Below are 24,520 nucleotides of genomic sequence, written 5' to 3'. Positions count from 1 at the left end.
GCGATCATCTTCCTGTTTTTGCAATTTTTCAAAATTATTTTGGGATTAAAACTAAACAAAAGAATCAAATATTTGATATGATACGACATAGAACAACAAGAGCCATTGCTGCCCTCCAGGTGGACTTAAAGGAACACAATTGGAATGAGGTTTTTGCAAATGAAGATTCAAATAGTGCGTATGATGCATTCTTATCAACTGTAATTTCACTATATGAAAAACACTGTCCTTTAATGAAAATCACTAGAAAGCATCACAGATCAAATAAGCCATGGATCACAAAGGGGATAGAAGATGCATGTAAAAAGAAAAATAATCTATATAAGAGATTCATAAAACAGAGGACAAAAGATGCTGAAATAAAGTACAAGTTATATAAAAATAGATTAGTAAATATTATAAGAACAAGTAAGAAAGAATATTACCACAAATTATTGGAGCAAAGTAGAAGTAACACACAAGAAACATGGAGGATATTAAACAGTATAATCAAAAAGGGCTCAAAAAATAAGAATTATCCAGATTATTTTAAAAAAGATAAAGATATTGTGCTTGATAAAACTAAAGACATTGCAAATGAATTTAATGATTTCTTTGTAAATGTTGGCTTTAATTTAGCAAAAGAAATTCCAGAGTCAAGAAATAATAACAACCTAAATAAACATATTACTCAGAATGTGTCTGTAGCAAGTACATAAGCTAAAATAATTTAAGTTGGTTATGAATAGTTGGGCTAATTCAGAAGATATCAGATTCGGCTCTAGGAGGTGAGTGAAGTACAATAAACGTACAACCACAGATATTGTGATTACAATTGTTATTTATAGTGAAAATAAAGTGCAATTACCAAACACCAATATTTACAAAATCTGCAGACAAGGAAAAAATAAAACAATTCAAGCTTGTAAAATATCCACTGCACGGCAGTGCAGGAACCTCGTCCAACCTCTGGCAACAATGTCCATAAAGTTTATTTCATGAGTGATATAAGTCCAACGCGTATGACAGTCTAGACAGGTTGAAATTTGAAGTAGGATGATCAGCACTAAGATTCCAAAGCTGAAATCTCAGAAGTGAGATTTAGGGGACTAAACCAAGAGGGGAGAGTGTAGGCCGCAGCAGCCTCCTACCAGACCGCAGGAAGTTGTAGCTGGGGTTCTGGCTCGTTGGGCCTAGCTCGCCATCCAAAGTAGTGGTGTCGCTGTGGTCTCTCCAGGGCACCACTAGCCTGCACTATAATCACAAAACCACTATTAGCAAAATTCATCTAAACTTCCCAAGCTAGCTTTAGTTCCAGTGTACACATAAAATCCATGAGAAAATACAACAAATACATATCCAACCATTGTAATGAATTAAAACAAATGACAATCTCAAATAACAAAACTACAGCCACATAAAGTGAGAGCAGTAGTAATGCAGTAAGCCTCAGCCATCCCATCAGCTAATAGCACTGGCATACTGATACAGGTTACAAATACAAACAAACATTCAGACTCACTCACCATTCACTACGTGCGATGTCACATACGAGCCCCACGCATCTACCCACGGCGGTATCAAAATACTGTTGAACGCAATCCACAATTAATTCAAAACAAGTCAAGATAGTAAACAGCGAAAAGCGCTCGCCCCACGTACCTGTTGCTTCCATCCGCTAACGCCTCTCCCCCGCGTCGTTTCGAGGCGACAACCCGGAAGGCATATGTCGGTGCCTCGCGAATGTGATTGGTCACAACAGGCATGTGCAGCCTCGCGGCGTGGCGTGCGTCATGACGCACGATGCCTTCACGGACACGCTCCGGTTGGAATTTAAGGTTCCAATTTAGTTATAGACGCAGTTCTTTTTATTTTTATGTGGGTTACATGTCCTCCATGTTTATTGGTGCTGCAACTCATAGAGAAATAATTAACATTGTGAAGACATTTAAAAATAAAAAGTCCACTGACTGTTTTGGTATTGACATGATATTAGTTAAAAGTATTATAGAATATATAGTGCAACCTTTCGCATACATTTGTAATCTGTCCTTTCAAACTGGTGTGTTTCCCTCACAAATGAAAATAGCAAAAGTTATTCCAATCCATAAAAACGGAGAGAGATGTCAGTTTACCAATTATAGGCCAATATCACTACTCCCACAGTTCTCAAAAATTTTAGGAAAGTTATTTGTTAATAGACTTGATAAATATATTGAGAAGCATAATCTCCTAAGTGATAACCAATATGGCTTTAGAGTGAAAAGGTCCACTTCAATGGCAGTGATGGAACTTGTTGAAGGGATATCTAATGCAATAGATAATAAGGAATATACTGTTGGTGTTTTTATAGACTTAAAAAAGGCGTTTGATACAATTGATCATTCTATATTAATGAATAAACTAGAGAGATATGGCATAAGAGGGATAGCATACAAGTGGATGAAAAGTTACCTGGATGAAAGATATCAATATGTCGAATTCAATAATGTAAAATCTAAGCAGTTGAAGGTAACTTGTGGTGTTCCTCAGGGCTCTGTGCTGGGCCCTAAATTATTTATATTATATATAAATGACATATGTAGTGTTTCCAAACTGTTAAAATGTGTATTGTTTGCTGATGATACCACTCTGTACTGCTCAGGTAAAAACTTAGAACAGCTTCTGACTACAGCGGAAAAGGAGTTAAATATATTAAAAAACTGGTTTGATGTAAATAAGTTATCATTAAATATAAAGAAAACAAAATTGATTATTTTTGGCACTAGACAAATGAAAAATGTATCTAAAATAAGGGTTAATGGAATTGAAATTGAAAGAGTGTACGAAAATAAATTTCTTGGAGTGATAATTGATGATAAGCTGAGTTGGAAGTCTCATATAAACCACGTGAAAACAAAAATGTCAAAAACCATTGCTATTCTCTATAAAACAAAGCATGTCCTGAACAAAAAATCATTATACACACTCTATTATACTCTGTTGCTTCCATATATGACTTACTGTCTGGAGATATGGGGTAATGCATATAAAACGAACACTCTTCATATTTTCAAGTTACAAAAAAAAGCTATAAGAATTATAAACCAATCAAACTATATAGAACCAACTAACATTTTGTTTATTAATCTGAATACCCTGAAATTTTATGATTTAGTTGAATATAAAATGGCACAGATAATGTATAAAGCACAAAATAACTTGCTTTGCCCCAGTACTCAGAAGCTGTTCAAAGTCAGAGAGAGTCAATATGACTTAAGGGGAACAGATTTCTTTAAAAAAAACAAGATAAGGACAAATATAAAGCAGCGATGTGTTTCTGTTAGAGGAGTTAACCTGTGGAATAGTTATGACAGTGATTTAAAAAGGTGTAGTTCATTTTCCTTGTTTAAAAACATGTTTAAAAATAGAGTAATAGAAAAATATATAAATCAAGAATGAAAAGAGCAAAAAGGAGAAAAAAAAACAACCTCTTGATTCTTTTGCTTTGATGTAGTTACTTATCTAAGGTGGAAAGTTTTTTTTTCTTTGTTTTTGTTTGTTTGTTTGTTTGTTTGGTTGGTTGGTTTTTGCTTTGTTTTATTATTTTCTTCAAGCCCTGTGTACAGGAGCTGCATACAAAAAGATATTTTGTGAAAAGGGTTGGCGTAATAAGCAAATGCTTCAGCCAATACCTTTTGATTAGCCTTGTCTCATGCTTTCTTTCTTTATGGTAGATTTTTGTTCTGTTTTCACTGTTTGTTTGGTTTTTTTTTCACTGTTTTCACTGAGATTTGAATTTGAATGCTAATCAATAAAATCAAAATCAAAAATCAAATCAAAGAAACTGTTGGACCTGTACATCTTTAGTATTTTTCATGGTACATAAAACAGTCAAGCAAAACACTGGTAATGAAGCCTATCTATGGTGGGGTGTGGTTTGTGGCTTAGCTGCAGGGGAGGAGTGGAGAAGTGCATTCAGGGTGCGGTGTCAGGGGAGGCTGACACACACCTGAGGTCCATCACATGATCATGTCTCCCCTGTGAAAGATGAGGTGTGTGGTTGTGCTTTTAGCAAAAAAACAGAGCCAATACAAACTGTGTGAAACTGCAAACACAGTTGTCGTCACATCTGTCATTTTCACGCTATCAAAAATAATTATTCATCAAATCTTGATTGCAGAATTTTTGTTTGTTTCTTGGCATGTCTCTTTCTGTTTTTTTCCCATACACTGCCATAGACCACTGTCCTGTAACAATAATAGCTTGTTCAAATAGGTGTGTCTGGAAAAATTCTAAATAAACAGAAGCAGCAGTTCTTTGCATGCTGAAAGAGCTCTGACTGCAAATTTAAATTTTATATGTGCCAGTGGCCAAGTAAAGAACATTTAGTGGCTCAGGGTGAGGATGGATTTGAATATAGAATACCGTCTCTTCAGTCTATCCCAGTGACAAAACAATCCACAATCCAGTAAATAATAAATCCACTGTTTCTACATCACGCAACAGTAAGGATCGTTCACACAAATAAGATGTGAACCAGTTCAAAGAAGACCTAGATGTACCCACCCAGTGTCTCAGCCTATTTAGCAAACTATGAAGGTCAACAGTGTCATAGGCAGATGTCAGATCCAACATCAGCAAAACAGAGCATTCTCCTGCATCACATCTCATCACGATGTCACCGGAGACTCCAACAAGTGTAGTTTCAGTAGAGTGAGCTCTATGGAAGCCAGATTGGAAAAAAGTGTGGGCTTTGCACTAATGACATCTTATTCAAATGCGATGTGCATCCCTGGCCACAAGACAATCATTTAGTGGTTGTAGGTGTGGATATATTTGTGTTTTGAGAGGTGTCACATAATAAACTCATACCCGGTATTTGGTGTAGTGCTCAAATTTGGGCCATCAAACATTAAAAAAATCCAGTTATTTTCACGGTGAAGAGAAATCCCCTCACAACAGTCAACCAAGTGAACAACACTCTCGGTGCGCCTGCTTGCTGCTGAAGTCAAAGTAAACTTTATTGTCATCTCCACTGCATGCAGTACACTATAGAGAGAGACGAGACGACGAGGCTCCAGTTACAGCAGTGCAAGTAAACAAACAATAAATATAAGAAGAGTAAGAAAATAAATATACACTTTAGGACCAGGGGTAAAGGGATCAATAACAATTTAAAATTTATATTTTATATTTTGATGATTTAATGTCTCACACACAACCCGTGGAAAGGGGAGGAAGACCTGCTCCCTCCAAATAGAGCACATTTCATTCATAATGTTGTAAATCCAAGCCCATTATGTATTCATGATTTGAATCCTGGGTTGTGTGAAATCCCAGAAATAAACCTTAGACAAAGTGAATCTGTGAACTAAGGTGTAGGTCTATTAGGTTATGCTGTGGTGATTCTCGGGTTGGTGGATTTGTGTTCATACTGGAGTGCAAAATTAAAACCAATGGAAGATGGACAAGAAAAGTTCAAAGCCATCAGGTGCTCAGTTTAGAAAAAATAGAAAAGAAGAGGAGGAGAAACGAGCAAAAGATGCAGGTAAGCAGATGTGTCACTTTATAATGGCAGGTCATCCTGAAACAACCAGAATCAGAATACTTTATTAAACCCTAAGAAAATAATATGGATTACAGTTGCTCCAAGAAGAAATGGTAAAAACAGTAACAGTAACAGACTAAACTCCAAACAATACATTATGTTACAGATTTTAATATTAATTAGTGATTGTCAGTTGTTGATTTGTCCTGTTCTCAATGTATGACGAATTATGATGGCTGTTTGGTAGCCGTTTGCATACAATGCATACTCTCCCTCTCTTCATGTGTGTGTGTGCTTCTCTGGTGAATTTCGACAACAGTTTTATGTTAATGTACAATCCTTAATATGTTTTATGTGTGTGTATGCGTGTGTGTGGGGGGGGCAGGCTAGGACCGCCACTGGCCTCAAGAATAGAAAGCCTAGATTATTTAAATAAGACCCAGCACAGTTCTGGAAAAACATTCTTTGGACAAATGAGACCAAGATCAATGGCAAAAAAAAAAGGTATGGAGAAGGTGTGGAACAGCTCATGATCCAAAGCATACCTTTACATCAGTTGTAAAACACGGCGGAGGCAGTGTCATTGCTTAGGCATACAGGGCTGTCATTGGTGTTGGGACACTAGTGTTTAATGATGATGTGACATTGGACAAAATGAGCCAAATTAATTCTGATGTGTTCAGAGACAATGTAGTCACACTGACTGGGCGGTGTTTCATAAAACAGATGGACAATGCATCACGGTACTGGGTCTGCGACCCAGTGTTTTGCGTATTTTAGTTTTATTCTTAGAATATTGTATGTTCTTAGTGTTTCCTGCTTTATTTTGAAAGAGTTTGGTGCATCTTTGTCATTGTATTTAGGTTCACTTTCCCTGTGACGTCATTAGGTTCATTTGTGTCAGCTGTTTCCTCATGTGTTTCCACTTCCCCTGATTACCCCTTGTGTGTATTTAGTCTGTGTGTTTTTGCTCACTCATTGTGAAGTCGTCTGTTATGCCAAACCATAGTCTCGTCATAGCTTTCATAGTTTTGTCAGAGTTTCATAGTTCTCATAGCCTATTCTCAGTTTAGCAGTGGTTTCTGATTTTACCTTAATGTTAATGTTGTTGTTTTTCATCAGCCCAAATAAAGGCTCACTTTTGGTTTAAGTTAAGTTCTGTCTCCTACAGTATCTGCTCTTGAGTCCTTTGCAAAATACTGGCACACCCCGCTGTGACACAATGATCCAAAAGATGAAGCCAAAGCAACCCAGGAGTTTATTAAAGGCAAAGAAGTGGAATATTCTTGAATGGTTTTGGCTCCTATGCATGTCAAAAAAAATGCTCAACTCTTTATGTCATCTTTCTGAAGTTAGTATCGTAATGTAATATCATAGTACACAACAAGAAGCAGACTAAAACTTTCTAAACTAAACTAATCCAGCTGGTATTACTGATAGTTATGTTGGTTCCATGTACCAAAATGATAATTAGCAACATAAACTATCTCTGAGGAGATACAGTACATTTAAAACACTAAAACATCAATGAGCCATAGAAACTTCAGTTACTTCACAGGTGCCTCTTATATCGTGATTTTTTTTATTTTATTCTTTTTTTTTTCCTACAACATGCCAGTTTTCCTACTTTGTGCAGAAAAAGCAGAGGAAGAACGAGGCGGCTGGGTACACTCAACCAAACTGCTAATTCAATCAAAACGCACAATTCTTTCAATGAAAAATATTGCAATACAAACAAAAAAATCAACCCAGCAAATCTCAGCAGGAGCACTCCTGTTATCACCATGATCATGCGGAAAGCCTTGAGCTTTGGTTGGTCAAACTGTTCCTTGTGTTTGCCCACATCCCCTGGTCTTGGGCGACTCAGAACATGAAGAACAGATAGGCAACAAAAAACAACAACAACCATGCAGACACCCAAGTAGGACAGAAGTAGCATATTTAAATATTGAGACCCAAGCAAGAAACGTATCCCCAACCATGCAACACACTGCAGCCACGCACAAACAGCACAGATGTTTCTAATCCTGACACCATGTGATTCTCGTAGATGCATATAGGTGATGGGGTGAACAACAGCCAGGTAGCGCTCCAGACAGGTCAGGACATGAAACAAAGTCTCTACAGGAAAAAGGATGGTAAACATAAAAATCCCTACAGTGATCATTATTATGTTATTGGTATAACCACCCACGGTATAGAAGACCAATCCTAAAGCTCCAAAACTCTCCACCCACATCATGTTGTAGGTGAAGAAGTTGGAGTTGGTCATTGTTGCCCCTGCATGTGCAGATTTCTGACACCACTGTTGGAAGCCCATGTAGAGGATGAAGATGTAGAGTGGAAGGAAGAGGAGGATGGTCATGGAGGTGTAGATGGTAAAGACTGTTGAATTATGGCATGTTGACTCAAACGAGTTAACGGAGGAATTTAAGGATGAGAGAGAGGAGGAAGTGTTGATGAACATGACCTATGGAAGACAGCAAAAATAGTAAATAATGTCATGTTGTGTGAAAACTAAAACATGCTGTAAGTTATTCGATACGGTTGCAGTGATGAAGTTTTTAACAGAGTCTCACAAAATATATTTGTGCTTCTGCAAGAAAAACTCTTAATAGATTTCTTTTAAGTCTATTAGCTCCTCCCCTTAATGGTCGCCACAGTGGATAATCTGCCTCCATCTCATCCTATCACCAGTATCCTCCTCTGTTTTCCCAACCTTCTGTGTGCCCTGCATTACATCCATGAATCTTTTCTTTAGTCTTTCCCTTTTCCTCCTGCCTGACACCTCCACATTTGACATTATCCATTACTCCTCATCTGCAAATGTCCAGACCGTCTTAGCCTTGCCTCTCTAACTTTACCTCTAACCTTAACTGTCCCTCTGATATATTCTTTTCTAATCTTATCCATCCTTGTCACTCCCAACAAAAATCTCACCTCCAGCTCAGCTTCATGTCTTTTTCTTAGTTCCACCATCTCCACAACATGCATCATAGGAGATCCCACTATGATATTGTAAATCTTCCATTTCACTATTGCTAACATCCTTTTGTCACAACACCAATCACCCTGGACACTTGTCTCCAACTACTCCACCCTGTCTGTACTCTCTTGTGCACTGTCCATTGCTGCGAATTCCAGGTATTTAGGTATTTGATTGATTGATTGATTGATTGGTAATTTATTTCAAGCATGTAAACAATATACAGATACATTTAGAAAAGAAAAGAGAGAAAACAAAATACTATACAAAACAACCAATACATTTCAATATAGCTACCGTTCTTATTAATTTACATGTTGAAAGGGAGAGGTGAGAAGGAAACACTTATTTAATCCCACCCCTTTGCCATAAATTATTAGTTAATATTTAGTCAGCTTCCTTACTGATATAATTTGTAATAAAAATAGTGAACAGATATCTGATATACTATATACTATAATATCACATCATGAATTTTTTATAGATTTTTTTTAAATAGAGACATTTTTATAACTCTTTTTGAACAGTTTTATGTTTGGACATTGCTTTAATTCCATATTCAGACTGTTCCACAGTTTCACAGAAACACAAAAGCCTTTTCTTGTAGTACGCACCTTCCCTGTTTTCAAGTTACAAAAACCCCTTAAGTTATAACATCCTTCTTTCAAAAAAAACATACTCAGAATATTACCTGGCAGTTCTTTGTTTTTTGCTTTGAATAGAATTTGTGCTGTTTGGAATTTCACTAGATCGTCAATTTTCAATATTTCAGACTGCAAAAATAGTGAGTTTGTATGTTCCCTATAACCTGCATTGTGGATGATTCGAAGTGCTTTTTTTTCTGAAGAGTAAAAAGTGAATGTAATGTGGTTTTATAGTTATTGCCCCAGACCTCTGCGCAATAGCTGTCATGGTCCTGGGTCGTTGACCCAGTGTTTTGTGTTTTGTGATTATTTTCCTCTGTTCTAGTTATTCTGTGTCCTCCCCCCTTGTGTCCGGTTTGGGTCCTAGATTTCCTGTTTTGTTCTGAAAGTCTGTGTCTGTTGTCATTGTGTTTAGCTTGTCTCCTCTGGTCCTCATGTGTATTCAGATCAGCTGTTCTTCCCTCCTGTGTGTGATTACCTGATTACCTTGTGTGTGTATATTTAGTGGGTGTCGGTCTGTGTTTGTTGTCGGCTCGTCTGCGTTCATCTGCATTCATCCGTGTATCTCTGCGTTTTTGGTATCCTCCGTCAGTCTGCGTCTCTCTGCCTTTCACCCCGTGTCCTGAGGATTTCTAGTTGCTCTTTAGTTTTAGTTTAGATTTCCGTTAGTATGTCTCATGATTCGTTGTCTGTTCCTGCCACTGTCACCTGTAAATAAACTCTCACTCATATCATCAGTCAGCTGTCTGCATTTTGGGTCCTCCTTTTCCTCCACACCACACGGCTCAACCCGCCAGCCGTGACAATAGCTTAAGTATGGTGAAACCAGTGAACAGTATAGTATATGATAGTATGTAGTATATGAAGTGATGTTCTGTCGAATACCTGTTTTGCCTTGTTTAGGACTGCAATGCTCTGTGATACTTTGGAATGAATACATCTTACGTGAGCTCTCCAGTTAAGTTTGTCATCTATTATTACCCCCAGAAATTTATTTTCACTGACTCTTTCAATATCGGCACCATTTATTTGAATCTTAGCATTTGTATTTAAACTACTATTTCCGAATAACATAAGTTTAGATTTATTCAGTCATATCCTCCAATAAATTCTGCAGATCATCACCAGAGCAAAAAATGTTTGTATTGTCAACAAAGAGAACCATTTTTAATACTTTGGACACTTTACAGATGTCGTTAATGTACAAGTTGAAGAATTTTGGACCTAATACTGACCCTTGGGGTACACCACAAGCAATGTCCATACATAAGGAGCAACCACCATTTAATTTCACAAACTGCTTCCTGTCACCCAAATAACTCCGGACCCAATCTAAAGCTACCCATAGCTCTACACGGGTCACCAGAAATTTGGTAACTGTTTTACAAAAGGTTAAATAGAATATTAGAATTAATATTAGACACTATGAATACCTTAAAACAGTCAAACCTTATCTGTAGTCTACTTATTTCTTCTTAATAAATGAGGATGTGTCCGTTTCCTGTTTCTTCAAACTCTCATATACCGGTGTCCTGTCCAAATATATGTTGAAAAATGTGTGTGTGTGTGTGTGACAATTAATTAAAGCTGGGGGTTCTTTGCATGTCACAAAACCATGAGCTCTAATTCAAATGTGGTACGTGCCATCTTATCATTTAGTGGTTCCAGGTGCATCCAAGATTACATCATCAAGAGCAATGCAAACTGCGGGATCAAGTGGTGTCTAGTAGATGGCCAGAGGTGTGTTCTCTGGAGTGACAAATTATGCTTTTCTATCTGGCAATCCAATAGAGAAGTCTTGGGGTTTTCAGGAGTTGGGCTCATCCCTTAGCTCCAGTGAAGGGAACTCTTAATACTTGAGCATACAAAAACATGCCCAAATCTTTGTGGGAACAGTTTGGCCCCTTCTTGTTCCACCATGACTGTGGATGAGTGCACAAAACACAAAGCACGGTCCATAAAGACATGGATGAGCAAGTTTGGTGTGGACAAACTTCACTGGCACAGTCCTGACCTCAACCTGTTAGAACGCCTTAGGGATTTGGGCGGAGACTGCACGCAAGGCAATAGTCCAAATGGCCTGACTCAAAAACACTCTTCTGGAAGAATGGTTAAAAATATATATATTTAATATATATCTTTCGGGCTTATTGAAATAAATCAAAAACAAGGATGTCACAGGTTTTTTGTTTGCTTTACTTTAGTTTCCATGTATATATAATACAGTCAGATTCTCTCGACTTAGCTAAACTCTATTTGTGGATTGTTTTGGAGTTTTACGTTTATCCTGATATCGCAAATGGCAACATGGCCATCACAGCCACAATAGTAATAAATAATTATTCAAATCTGCATTTCATTTAAAGAGTGGAGACCACCGTATGGCTACAACCAACATAATAAAATGTCCAATGCCCTAGTGAATGCATTTTGCAAAGTGTAAAAATTGGAGTGACATAGTCATGAGCATCAATATAATGCACTGATATTTTTTACATTAACAAATACATCAGTGACCTTGGCCGGAGTTATGGACAAGTCACTCATTTGTCCCCAGACTTTTATTCCTCTACAGAATGCATCAAAAATATTTGTGGAAACTCTTATTCCACCACCATACTGTGTCCCAGTTCAGTAGCATTCCATTCTCACTAGGGACCTCAGTAAGTATGAGCAACAATAGCTTAGGGACAGTTTCTACAATAAAGAGGATTTCATCATCTGCTGTTCGTCAAAAAGTGCCGTATTAAAAACAATTCAGCAGACCCTCAGAGTGCTGATACAAACTGTTTTCAGCTGTAGAGGTAGAGGTACGCTTCATGTACTTATCAACATACAGTTTAGAGGTTTGCATTAGAGTGCCTTGGTGCTTGGGCCTCTTTTATTTAGCACGGTTATACCATTGTGAATTTAGCTATATAAATATGCTCAAGAGTCTATCATATGTTTGACATGCAACTAAAAATTCGAAAATATATATTTTTTAAATCAGTAACTTTGCAAATTTAGAGGAAATGTTTTCGGACAAAATATGTGTCACGTTTTAAACAGGTTTTGAATAATTAGCACTGACATACAGACATTTATGCCCTGGGTATAACAGACATGCTTACCTTGTGAAAGGCCCTCGGATTTCTTGGAGCAGAGAAACACTCTGTATTGTTGCTTTTCTCTATTGTATAAGCAGCGCCCGACTGTCAGAAACGCTCTGTGCGGGTAGCAAAGTCGACTCCAACGCACATTCAAGTGAAAAAATAAAAAGTTAAAACGATATACCTTGCGGCAGTTGTGAAGTGCTGAGGAAAATACTGTGTGTCTGATGGGGTGTTTTTATATAGGTGGGGCTACTTTCAGTTGACCTCTGAGATGTAGAGATAAAAGAGTGTGATGTAAGGAAGAAAGGTGGAAAGTCTTTGGAGACTCTGTTGGTTTCTGCTGGCCTCTGACATGATAAGACTAGTTGCATTAAAGCCATTAACTGTTTGTGAGAAAACACCTTTGGGCTGAGATGCTCATGATAAGGAGCCTCTTTTGTTTGCTTCATGACTTCTTTTGCAGACTGTTGGGAGCCTAACTGTTACAGAGTGTGGGAATATGTGTTTTTTAGAAGTATCACAGCTTATTTCTAAAAGAAATACATGTTGTTTGCGGTGCTCTATTTAAAACTATTGGCCTGTGAAACTTTTAGAAAAGTGAAATGCCCCTAAAGTAGTTAAATCATCTATGTGTAATCAGCGAGTCTAACTGTTGCAGACTAGTAGATAATTATAAGACTAGTTGCATTAAAGCCCCATTGAGGTTGATACAGCTCTAGTGTGAATATGTACTTTTAGAAGTATCACAGTTTATTTCTAAAGGGATACCTGTTGTTTGTGGTGCTCTATTTAAAAAAACTACTAGCCTGTGAAACTATTAGAAAAGTGAAATCTTCCTAAACTAGCTAAATTAAATGCTGTGTGGGAATACACGGTTTTTAGAAGTATCACTGTTTATTTCTAAAGGGATACCTGTTATTTGATCCTAAATAGCACTGAAGAAAATGCAAAAGGCTCCTAACTAGTTAAAATACCCCTAAAGTAGTTAAATTAAATCATCTATGTCTAAATAACAGAACTCTGAGACCTATACAATCCTTTAAAAAGAGTTTAATTAAAACACATAATGGTTTCATTAAATAATACTCTATTAAACACATGTGAACTCATATGACCCCTGGACACACACGCACGTGCAAAAAGTCCGTTCTCGCGCACGTGCACGTGGGGAAAATGCCCTCGGGGTGTGGGGGGGCAAAAATAGGTATAGGTATATTACTACTTGTCTTCTATAGGTCATATCCATCGACTCCTCGTCCTCCCTCAGTTTTACTCCACCTCTTTTTTCGTACACCTCCATCAACACCTCCATTTCTTCTGACTTTGCATGCCAACACTCAGCATCCAGCATAGTAATGCATACAATTTACACCGTCGGCAGCATCCTCCTCCTCTTACTGCTCTACATCCTCATCCTCTACATGGGTTTCTAGCATTGGCGCCGTCAGCGCTCTACACCTGCAGGGATGACAATGAGCCACTCAGACTCAGACTCCTGCATCTCTTGTATAAGCATCTTGAGGCCCCCCACACCCATGCAAGATTATTATTTGCTTCTTCTCCCCTTTGGTTTTCTTTCTTTCTCTCCACCTCTTTCTTTCATTCTTTCCCCCTGTCCTATTAAAAAAAAAAGAAAAAAAAAAAGATGACAAAGGATGAACTGAAGCTCCGCCATCACGTGATGTCACATGCTGCTGTTTCTGATGTCACTTAAAAAAAAAAAAAAAAAAAAAGATTATTATTTGCTGACTTTTCATCTGCATTTAATACAATTCAACCCCTCTTACTTGCTGACAGGCTTTACAATCATTTCAAGCTTGACACTAGTCTGGTCGGCTGGGTGACAGACTTTCTGACTAATAGGTCACAATGTGTGAGGGTGAATAATGTCTTTTCTGATGTGCTCTCCTCCTCTACTGGATCACCCCAGGGTTGCTGCCTCTCCCCCCTTCTGTTCATTCTGTACACAAATGAGTGTCGCAGCAATTTCACAAACAGACACATCCTGAAGTTTGCTGACGACACAGTGATCGTCAGTCTTCTAGTGGGGGACGAGTCAGGCCATGGACAGGTTGTAGATGATTTTGTGAATTGGTGTGATGAGTCCTTCCTCTCACTTAATGTGTCAAAAACTAAAGACATGATTATTGATTTTAGGAAGTCCTCTTATAGCTCATCACCCACTATCATTAAAACTGCCGATATTGGGATCGTTGAGAGTTATAAATATCTAGGTGTGGTACTTGACCATAAACTGTGTTTTGAATCTCATGCTGATGCCACTACTAAAAAAGTTCAACAAAGACTGTTCTTTTTAAGCAAAATGAGATCTTTTAATGTCTTATCTGAGATGTTGTCTTTGTTTTATAGAAGTTTTATCGAATCTGTGATGTCTTTTTGTATCACTGCCTGGTTTGGTAACCTGACGGTGAAGAATAAGAATCGGTTGGGACTTCTGGTAAAAACCACTAGCATTTTTCAGGGCGCTGGCAAGATGGACTTTTGGCCATTTACAATAGAAACGTGCTTAGAAAGGCTCATTCTATTATTAATTGTGTGAACCATCCACTTCACAGTGAGTTTGAGTTGTTGCCTTCCGGCCGCCGTTTTAGAGTACCTCCGAGGAGGACTAAAAGACTCCAGGTCTCTTTTATAGTATTGTTCTGTTGTTCTTATCCTCCTGCTGCTAAACTAATTTCCCCTTGTGGGACAATAAAGAAAACTGAATTGAATTGAATTGAATTGACTTCTTCACCTACAACTTGATGATTTTAGAGATTTTTGGAGTCTTTGTTAGAGTCCTCAATAATGTGTACAAATATAATGGTAATAACACACTGTTTGTGTTAGGGCAGTATTTCTCCAGCATTACATTACCTGTACAGGTTATGTTTCATCTCCTGACCTGTTTGGAGTGCTATCTGGCTAATGTTCACCCCATCACATACAGGCATCTGCGAGAATCTCATGGGATCAAGATTAGAAACATCATCACTGTGTGTGTTTGGGTGGTGGGCTTGGGTGGATGGGGGTAGAACACTTGTACTGGCCAAATTTTCCTGCAATACCATTTTTCTCCAACATGGGCATCTGCATATTACTTATTTCTTTCTGCTGCCTGTCTGTACTTCACACTCTGATTCCTCCGGGGCCAGGGGAGGTGGGCGGGAACAAGGGGCGGGTTGACCAATCAAGGCAAAGAGCTTTCCACATGATTGTGGCCATAACAGGAGTGCTGGTGTTGAGATTTGCTGGGATCCTGATTTTTTTTCTGATACAAAATGCACTACCGGACGGTTGATACTAAAGAGCACTGTGTGGCAGTGGAGTCAGCAGTTCGGCTGAGTGTACCCAGCCGTCTGGTTCTTCCTCTGCTGTTTCTGCACAGAGCAGGAAAACTGTCATGCATTAAAATTTCCAATTTAGACTGATGTTACATGACATGTTCTCTAAACAACGTTGCATCGGGTGTCAAAGTCACATCACCCTGAGTAATATTAACAGAAGGGCAGATGCTGCTATAGAAACCTAAATAAAACTTGTATTTCTTATTTGAGTGAAATGTACTCAAATTGCATCAAGCATTGCTAAATAACTTTTTTTTAAAACTTGAGTTGGATTTACTTGGCATAAACATACACTACCCGAATGTAATAAATAATAATAAAAAGATTGTGTGTCATAGAAAGTTTCATTAATGACACTTGCACGTATCACGTGATATTAATTGAAATATTGGACATTTTGTAATAGATTCAAAATATTATTTTATATTGACACAGTTTCAAAGTTTGAATATTTTCCGTCATTTTCTGTGTATCTAAATAAAAATACTGCTGTAGACATATATATATATATATATATATATATATATATATATATATATATATATATATATATATATATATATATATGTGTGTGTATATATATATATATATATATATATATATATATATATATATATATATGTATGTATATATATATATATATATATATATATATATATGTATATATATATATATATATATATATATATATATATATATGTATATATGTATGTACTATTGTAAATTTAAGTTTTCTTTTATTTACTTACTTGTTACATTTGTTTAATTAATTAAATATAATAAAAAATTACAGAGTTGTGTTTTCCTTTCCGAACCACAGTAAAGCTGTTTCTTTTCTTGCATCCAAAATAAACAGGAAATCATCCGGAATGAGCGGAAAAACTGTGACGCGTTTCCCGTCGGACTGTTTTCATAGTTGTACCGGTGCACCTTGAACTTGTCTGGGTGGATTTCTCAGTTTTCTCGCACTTTAGCTCCATAAATAATTTTTTTTCACGATGTCCAACTTTCCGCAGTTACTCCGAGCCGCGCCTGCGCCCTTCAGGCGGCTCTCTTGTGGCAGAGGCGCAAAAGGGAGCCTCGGTTTCAGTGTTAGCGGAAACTTTTTGCGCCTGCGCTCCTCAGCTGCGCTGTCATCCAGCCCGGAGCACCGAAACAGACCCAGAACCCGGGGCTACGCGGGCTACAGCCGCAGGGAGCCGGTCCGGATCGGCTGTGCCTCCGGGTTCTGGGGGGACACGGCCACCTCAGGTAGGCCATCACGTCACCATCCATCACGATAACGCCGTGTAGCTAAAAAAAAAGGGTAAAACGTTATTGCTTTTATTGTTATTATTGTTGCAGTTTTTGGTTTTACGTAGATGGTGATGGATGCCTTTCGTTTGTTGTCAAGTAAGTAAGTAAAATGTAATAATTAAGCACATTTAACATTTTCCCTCACCAAATTGCTGCACAGAGTATGCACGTTTATACTATACTTTATACTTTTTATTACCAGTCGTAAAAGGCTGACGGGGTATTGTTGTCATCCTTCCCGGTGCTGTTTTAAATCGTTACTTGACGTAGGAGCAGCACAGGTGCATATTAAGGGGCAGGGAGATGATTTGGGGGGTTTCTTTTACCTAAATAAAGACATTCCTACCTTAAACTGCTGTGTATTTAAAAAATCACCACTGCAGGAAATTGAATCTGTGACGTTTGTATTAAAAAACAGAAACGTCAGCTGGTTTCGGAGGGTTTAAGAGGAGCCTCGGCTCGGAGTGAGCTGTTTCACTCATTCTGTCATCGAAGTATTCGTGCTTTGCTGCTGAGCCGCTTCTCCTGTGCTTTCAGTGCCTCAGCTGATCCACAGCGGGAAGCTGGACTTTCTGGTGTTTGACTACCTCAGTGAGATCACCATGTCTCTGCTCACCGCTGCCAAAACCAAAATGCCAGTGAGTTCCTGCATTTCCACAACCAAGTTTTTACCACCTGCAGAGATGCAGAAATATAAAAACAAATAACAGAAGAATTTAAATGAACATCTTTACAAACATATACACACAGTGCTAAAATATTCATGCAGCTGCTTGTGTTAAAAACTTCAGGGAAGATTTTTTTATTTAGTTTTTTGTAGCTTAAAAATTCTACATTTAATTTTTGTAAAAGTTCACATTGAAAATAGCCACTGACTCACAATCGGTAAGTTGTCTATGGAGTCCAAACAAAACGTGTGTGGTTTGCAGATTTATTGTAAAATGATCAACTTACCGTATTTTTCGGACCATAAGGCGCACTGGATTATAAGATGCACTGTCGATGAGCGGGTCTGTTTTCATACATAAGGCACATTAAGGGAAACAAAACAGTCAGAAAAGTCAAACTTTACTCAGCTCATTCTTCTTGCTTCTGTACCAGTGATTCATTAATGTTGAATTCTCTGGCAGCTGCTCTATTCTCATGTTGTTGCAGTATATTAATGACTTTCCGTCATTTTCTGTGTATCTAAATAAAGATACTGCTGTATTGTGGATGGATTATCTCAGTTGTTCTCCGGACTGAAGTTTGGTCCGTTTACAGCATCCTGCCATGCGATTGCATTTCTCACTAACCATCGGGAACCCTCACGTTGGCTTTTATTGAGTGGAAAAAAGTTAGCATTCATCCTCCAGCCTCACTGTTTATATTATGCTAACATAGCTGTGTCGCTAGTGATCACGTAGGACATCATTATTTACCAGCCAGTCCAACTTCAGTAACCCTACAAACGTCACTGCTGTTTAGTTTTCTGTCTTATTTAATGTTGGAAGTGATGACAGAGCTGTACGTTTTTCAGAAATCTCTAGGTCAGAACATGATATGTCATGCTTAGGTGGAAACTAGCGAGCTAACTTCCTTTTAACTTCTAACTTCCTTACGTTTAATACATTTTGTTTTCATTGATGCCTGGATGTTAAACTTGATAGTTACACCTGGTAGAGCAGCAACACTGATCATTTTATTAAAGATGAAAGAATTTAGACAGTTTTTAACTCTCAGTTAAAAAGTCAAACAGTGTTTGTTTGACTTTGGGATGTGAGGCGGAGTTTATTCTGCAAGGCTTCTGACTAAATGGTAAATAAATGGTAAATTGTCTGTATTTATATAGCGCCTTACTAGTCCCTAAGGACCCCAAAGCGCTTTACATATCCAGTCATCCACCCATTCACACACACATTCAAACACAGTACACTACAGTAGCTGTAATCCTTCAAGCGGTCTCCAGAGGCCTGGTAATGAACCAGTCAATTGATTCAGGTGTGTTGACCCAGGGTGATATCTAAAACCTGCAGGACACCGGCCCTCGAAGCCTGGAGTTGCACACCCCAGCTCTAAGAGGAGAAATGGGGTTTGTAGGAGGGTTTTCTGCCTGCTGTTGCAGCTCTGTGCCAGCAGGGAGCAGCGCTGCTTCACCTCTCTCCCCACCTCTGCATTAACATCTGACTCTTGCTCTTGCAGAACCTCGGTTACGCTCCAGACTTTGTCCAGGTTGCTCTGGCTCCCTTCATCAATGACATCCACAGGAAAGGTGAGTAAACAGCACAGCGGGAAGTGTGTTTCCATAGCAACAGGTGATCTCGTGATCAACGGCAACCTCCTCTCTCATCAGGTATCCGCGTGGTCAGTAATGCGGGTGGCGTGAACCCTCTGGCCTGCGCTGAAGCCATACAGGAAGTAACCAAGAAGGCCGGCCTTGAACTCAAGGTCGCCGTGGTGACCGGTGATGACCTCATGCCTCATGTAATGCGCCTCTGACATCATCACTCCCTATTTAGTGTGATTGATTAGATGTTTAATCCTCTCCTTTATTCTTCTCTTCTCTCAGAGGAGCAGCCTGCCTGACGTAAAGATGCCGGACGGCAGTGGCAGACAGCAGCTGCCTAAAACCCTGCACAGCATGAATGCCTACCTCGGGTACGGACGCCCTGCTTCGTGTTACAGATTTCAGCTGCAGCCCAAACAGCTGCTGAAAGCCTCTGCCATGTCTCCATTTCCAGGGCCGTCCCTATCCGCCGCTGCCTTGATCTCGGAGCGGACATCGTGGTGACGGGACGCTGTGTGGACAGCGCCGTGGCCCTGGGGCCGCTCATGCACGCTGTAGGTTTTTAATTTCTAACATTTATTGAAATTCTTCCAGCATTTCTCCAAGAAGGGATCACACTTTGTCATCCTGCTGCACGTTTTTGTTTTTTCTTTCCCTTTTGGACACCATGAGAGCCACAGCGAGGGTCAGGAACGAACAGGCGTGCAAACAGATGCAGTTCTGTTAGTGGCCACTTGAGGCAGACTTGATTCAAACACACTTATTTATTTACCTTCTACCAACAATCTGTTCGTGTGTTTGCTTGAGTCGCCGCCAGAGACGTGATGTCTGTGTGTGTTTCTTATCTGCTGCAGTTTGGATGGGAGAGAAACGACTACGACCTGCTGGCAGCCGGAAGGTACACGCACGCACACACACAGACACGCACACACACACACACACACACACAGACACGCATGGACACACACAGACACACACACGCACACACACACACACACAGACACGCACAGACACAGACACGCACACACACAGACACGCACACACACACACAGACACGCACACACACAGACACGCACACACACACACACACAGACACGCATGGACACACACACACACACACACACAGACACGCACACACACACACACACACACACACACAGACACGCACACACACAGACACGCACACACACACACAGACACGCATGGACACACACGCACAGACAGCGGTATTTGTGACACTATGTTAGGTGTGAGTCAAAAACTGTAGTTAAAACCTTGAATTAAGATTAAAGTTAACAAATAAAATACCAAAAAGTTGCAATAAAACAAAAATTTAAATTAAGACTCCAAACTGTTAAAAGCCACAAACAGTGAAGCTGAATAAATTACAATTAAGCTTTTGCAAATAAATACAATTTAAATAATGTTATAATTTTTTTATGATGCAGTTAATACAATTATATTTTACTATTATTAATTAATATAAAATATAACAATAACATTTGAGGAAGTCCAAACTATTTTTAAAAAATGAAAATCAAATAATTTTTTAAAAAGTGAAAAGGATAAATGATGTTTTAAAAGGCCGTAAAATATTTAAATATTTAAATATTTAAAAGCAAGAAGAAAGTTATACTTGTTCCAAAAAATACTGAAAAAACTACAAAAATGTAAAATAATGTTTCAAAAACCTATAAATAAATTCAATTACAATTTAATGCATTAAAACAAAAATAACTCTGAAATATTTGAATATTTAATAATATAGGTTACAAACACAACACAAATTAGAACAAAGCTAAATAAGGTTGACAACAAAAACAATCACGATATAACTGAATAAAATTTAAATTTGGTGATTAAATTTTCTATTCTGAACAAACGTTCGAAGATAAAGAAATGATTCTTGAAATTGTTTTTTATGATATTTGCTTGCGATGAAAATACTGTTTAAACCGTCTCTGAACTTCAGATCATTTTGGTATATAGTCGTTGTTTTCTGTGTTCCAGTCTTGCGGGTCACCTGATCGAGTGCGGCGCTCAGAGCACAGGAGGCATCTTCACAGACTGGCATAAAGTTCCCGATTGGTAAGAATTTTATGGTTTTCAACACACTTTTCAAACCAGATCTGTGAATACAGCTCACGGGGTCAGAGAGTCAATGTTTGAATTATTTTCTTCACTTTAAAAGGTTTAAATGAGTAAACGGTAAGTTTTTACTTTTCAGAGTACAAACTGTGAATGAAAGTTTTGAGAACAGTTTCAGAATAGATCCAGTTTCAGTCGTAGACTTTGACAACTCTTTGATAACTTTCAGCATGATATTACCTAAACAGCTTGGAAGTAGAGATACACATATACATATACAGCCCACTTTGATCTTAAGTGATCTTAGGTCGTGTGAAACTTCACTCTCTGTCAGAGACATTTAACTACACATTTAATATGTTAATATGAATTTCAGCAGTTTTTCTACATTATAAATTACACCAAATTACACCAATTACAATTTTGGTGTAAAATTACACCAAAAATTCTGGTAGTTCACTGCTCACATGGTCTGCAGTTATAAAAAATAAAGGTTTTGTTGATTCATGGGCTTCTATTGTAGACAGTGAAAAGCAGGAATATTTCTTTTGTTTATAGACTGCACTGATGTAGTATGATCAGCAGAATACCCTGTGAACCCTGTGTGTTAACCCTTTAAGACCTACCATAGAACCAAGTCTGCCAGAGCTTATCTTCATATTTTTACATGCTGTAGTGACATTTTTGGCAGCATTTCAAGTTGCTATACATCATACAACCATTATAGCCCAAATTGTAATAATATGTCTGCATTAAGTCCATAATAACTACATAAATTGCAAAAAAGTACAATAAACCACAATAAAGTTGAAAATTGTTTTTGTTTTTTTTTAACTTATATTGCTAGTTAGAGAAATTTAAGAGGCTTATACCTCAAAAGTGTAAATACAAAAAAGTTGCAAAAAAAGTTTCCAACAACAGAAAATTTAATTTGAGTGTCTTTATAGTTTTATTTTTGAGATTCACCAATTTTATATAATGCAGAAAAAACAAAAAGAAATATTATAATGCAAATTTGCAACCAAAAAAGCCAGGGTTAAAAATACAGTTAAAACCCCCAAAAAGTATGCCCTCCTTCATATATTTTATAGTCGTGTGGTGGGATCAGATCTGAGTCTTTGCGGGGCCGATTCTGGTCCCGGGGCCCTATGTTTGACACCCCTGAGTTAGGCCTTTCTGCTTCTCAGTTTGTAATGAACCTTCACTGGTCACTCGTCCACTCTCTCACTTAATGTGAACAATTGGAAATGGGTAGATATTCAAAAGCTATGAAGTTAAAGATCAAATAGTTTTCTGACATTTAAATTAAGTTTAGTTTGTTGTTTTCAGCTTACAGTTAAAAAAAAGCAGCTTAATTTTTTATTAGCTTGTCAGGGCTGCAGGTTGTTAATCTTAACAGTTAGTAGCCTTGAGCTCCTTTTAGACTCCAACATTGATCACAGACTAAATTTGTGCAATGTCAGCGGAAGAGCTTAAGGGTAAAATGACTCTTAACTGTTCTGTCTGTATAAATCATTAAAGTCAAATTATCCTCACTATGGAAGGGAGTTTTTCCTTCCTGCTGTCTCCAAGTGTTTGCTCGTAGGGGGTCATTGGATTGTTGGGTTTTTCTCTGCATTATTGTGGGGTCTTTACCCTAACATATAAAGCTCCTGTGGGAACTGTTATTCTATATAAATAGAATTAAACTGATTGAAGGTAAAACAGAACTTTTAAGCCACAATTAGCAGTGATGTGCACATAGTTTCATGAAGAGAAAATCCTCTTCAACCGTTTAAACCCATCATGCTTTGGGCTTGTGTCGCAGCCAGCGGCAAAAGAAATATTTCACCATCAGAGGCAAGAATGCATTGAATTAAAGGTCAGCAGATCCTTGAAGCAGACATCAGTGTGTCATAAATCAGAAGCTGGAAAACCCTCCAAATCCACAGCGGACTACCTCAGGAGGTTTTTCCATGGTTTATTTCCATGGTTGCTAATGTTCAAGGACACGGAAATCAGATCTCTCAAATAAGCACAGTGAGATAGACCCCAAAAATCTCAAGGAGGTAGGAACATACTGGATGAATAACACATGAAAATTCAACAACATTAAGGCCGTGATGTCTGCCAAAGAGGCTGTTAGTAAGTACTAAAGCAGGTTGCCAAACCTTCTTTCAACCTTTGCCTTAGGAATTTAAGTTATTGTTGTTTAGAAACTGTAAAGTATCTAAACTTAAAAAAAAACCCAGTTGCTTTATAGTATTAAACAAATGCTTAAAAACCTTCACATCAAGACGAGGCGTGAAACCTTAAGGAGTTCCTAAAATGTCTTTTCTACACTGAAGACCTTCCATACTGTTGTCATTCAGAGCAACAACAAAGTGAAAATCTAAAAACGGAAACAATTTCAGTAGAAAGTCAAAGCCTGGCCTTTGATTTGGGTCTCAGGGACAACATGGGTTTCCCGGTGGTCGAATGTTCCAGCGACGGCTCCTTCGTTCTCTCCAAACCGCCCAAAACCGGTGGCCTCGTTTCCTTCGGCACTGTCGCCGAGCAACTGGTATACGAGATCGGAGACCCACGGCGATACCTGCTGCCAGACGTCATCTGCGACTTCAGCCAGGTGGTGATCCAGGAGGTACCAGGTACTGCACACAAACACAACCTCACACATACTGTTGAGGACATGACCGGCAGCTGAACTTTTGACTGTTTTCATAACCCTCAAGAACTCCTCAAACAAACCCATCTGGAGCTTTGACTCGACCCTTGATTGAACCCAACACCCTCCGCTGAACCTCCAATAAACTGTTCGTCAGCTCATCATTAGCAAATTATTCTCCTTAATATCAATCAACCCAGAGTGAACCCATCTCGGGCTGTGCTACAGTGTCTAACCTTCGGGTGAACTCCAGAACCATTGCCTGAACTCCCACTGAACTCTGCTTCTCTGATAAAAACCTCCGCTTTGCCCGATTTGAGTAATTAAATTTTTTCCATTTTGATTTTATTTGAGAGAAAACACTGATGTGCCCAAATTTGGGGGATTTCTTTTACACTCCTACTCCTCTGCTTGAAAAACTAACTAGAATCATGTACACTGTATACGTTTGAAGAAAATCTTGAATATTTCAAAAACATAACTCAACATAACTCAGTTTTGGGATGTAGGAGACAGGGAAAGTTTAGGTGTGAACAAATAACTTATATTTTTATTGTTTTTATGCATAAAAACACCCAAAACATGGACTGTTTGACATACTACTTTTTTCTCCTAGTCATAACTGATCTCATAGACACATTCTGT

At 38.3% G+C, this 24,520-nt stretch overlaps 1 protein-coding gene across 2 annotated transcripts in view; it reads left to right on the top strand.

Annotated features, from left to right (window-relative positions):
• Positions 1-16,495: 16,495 nt before the first annotated feature.
• LOC309702029 (uncharacterized protein) overlaps positions 16,496-24,520 on the top strand; it is a 34,501-nt gene continuing 26,476 nt past the window's right edge. The window contains exons 1-10 of one of the 2 annotated variants that reach the window (XM_082526420.1): positions 16,749-16,832; positions 16,926-16,973; positions 17,415-17,515; positions 19,059-19,128; positions 19,210-19,340; positions 19,426-19,514; positions 19,598-19,697; positions 19,998-20,041; positions 21,154-21,231; positions 23,662-23,858. In XM_082526420.1, coding sequence (XP_082382546.1) covers positions 16,943-16,973; positions 17,415-17,515; positions 19,059-19,128; positions 19,210-19,340; positions 19,426-19,514; positions 19,598-19,697; positions 19,998-20,041; positions 21,154-21,231; positions 23,662-23,858 — 841 coding nt within the window. In that variant the 5' untranslated portion in view covers positions 16,749-16,832; positions 16,926-16,942. Of the gene's footprint in view, positions 16,833-16,925; positions 16,974-17,414; positions 17,516-19,058; positions 19,129-19,209; positions 19,341-19,425; positions 19,515-19,597; positions 19,698-19,997; positions 20,042-21,153; positions 21,232-23,661; positions 23,859-24,520 lie in introns of both variants that reach the window. The other variant, XM_082526419.1, reaches the window with a different exon arrangement.

This window comes from Aulonocara stuartgranti, assembly GCF_965226115.1.
Source record: "Aulonocara stuartgranti genome assembly, chromosome: 3".
Classification (NCBI taxonomy): domain Eukaryota; kingdom Metazoa; phylum Chordata; class Actinopteri; order Cichliformes; family Cichlidae; genus Aulonocara; species Aulonocara stuartgranti.
Note: the sequence above shows the minus strand (reverse complement) of the source record. Positions and strands in the feature narration are given on the sequence as shown.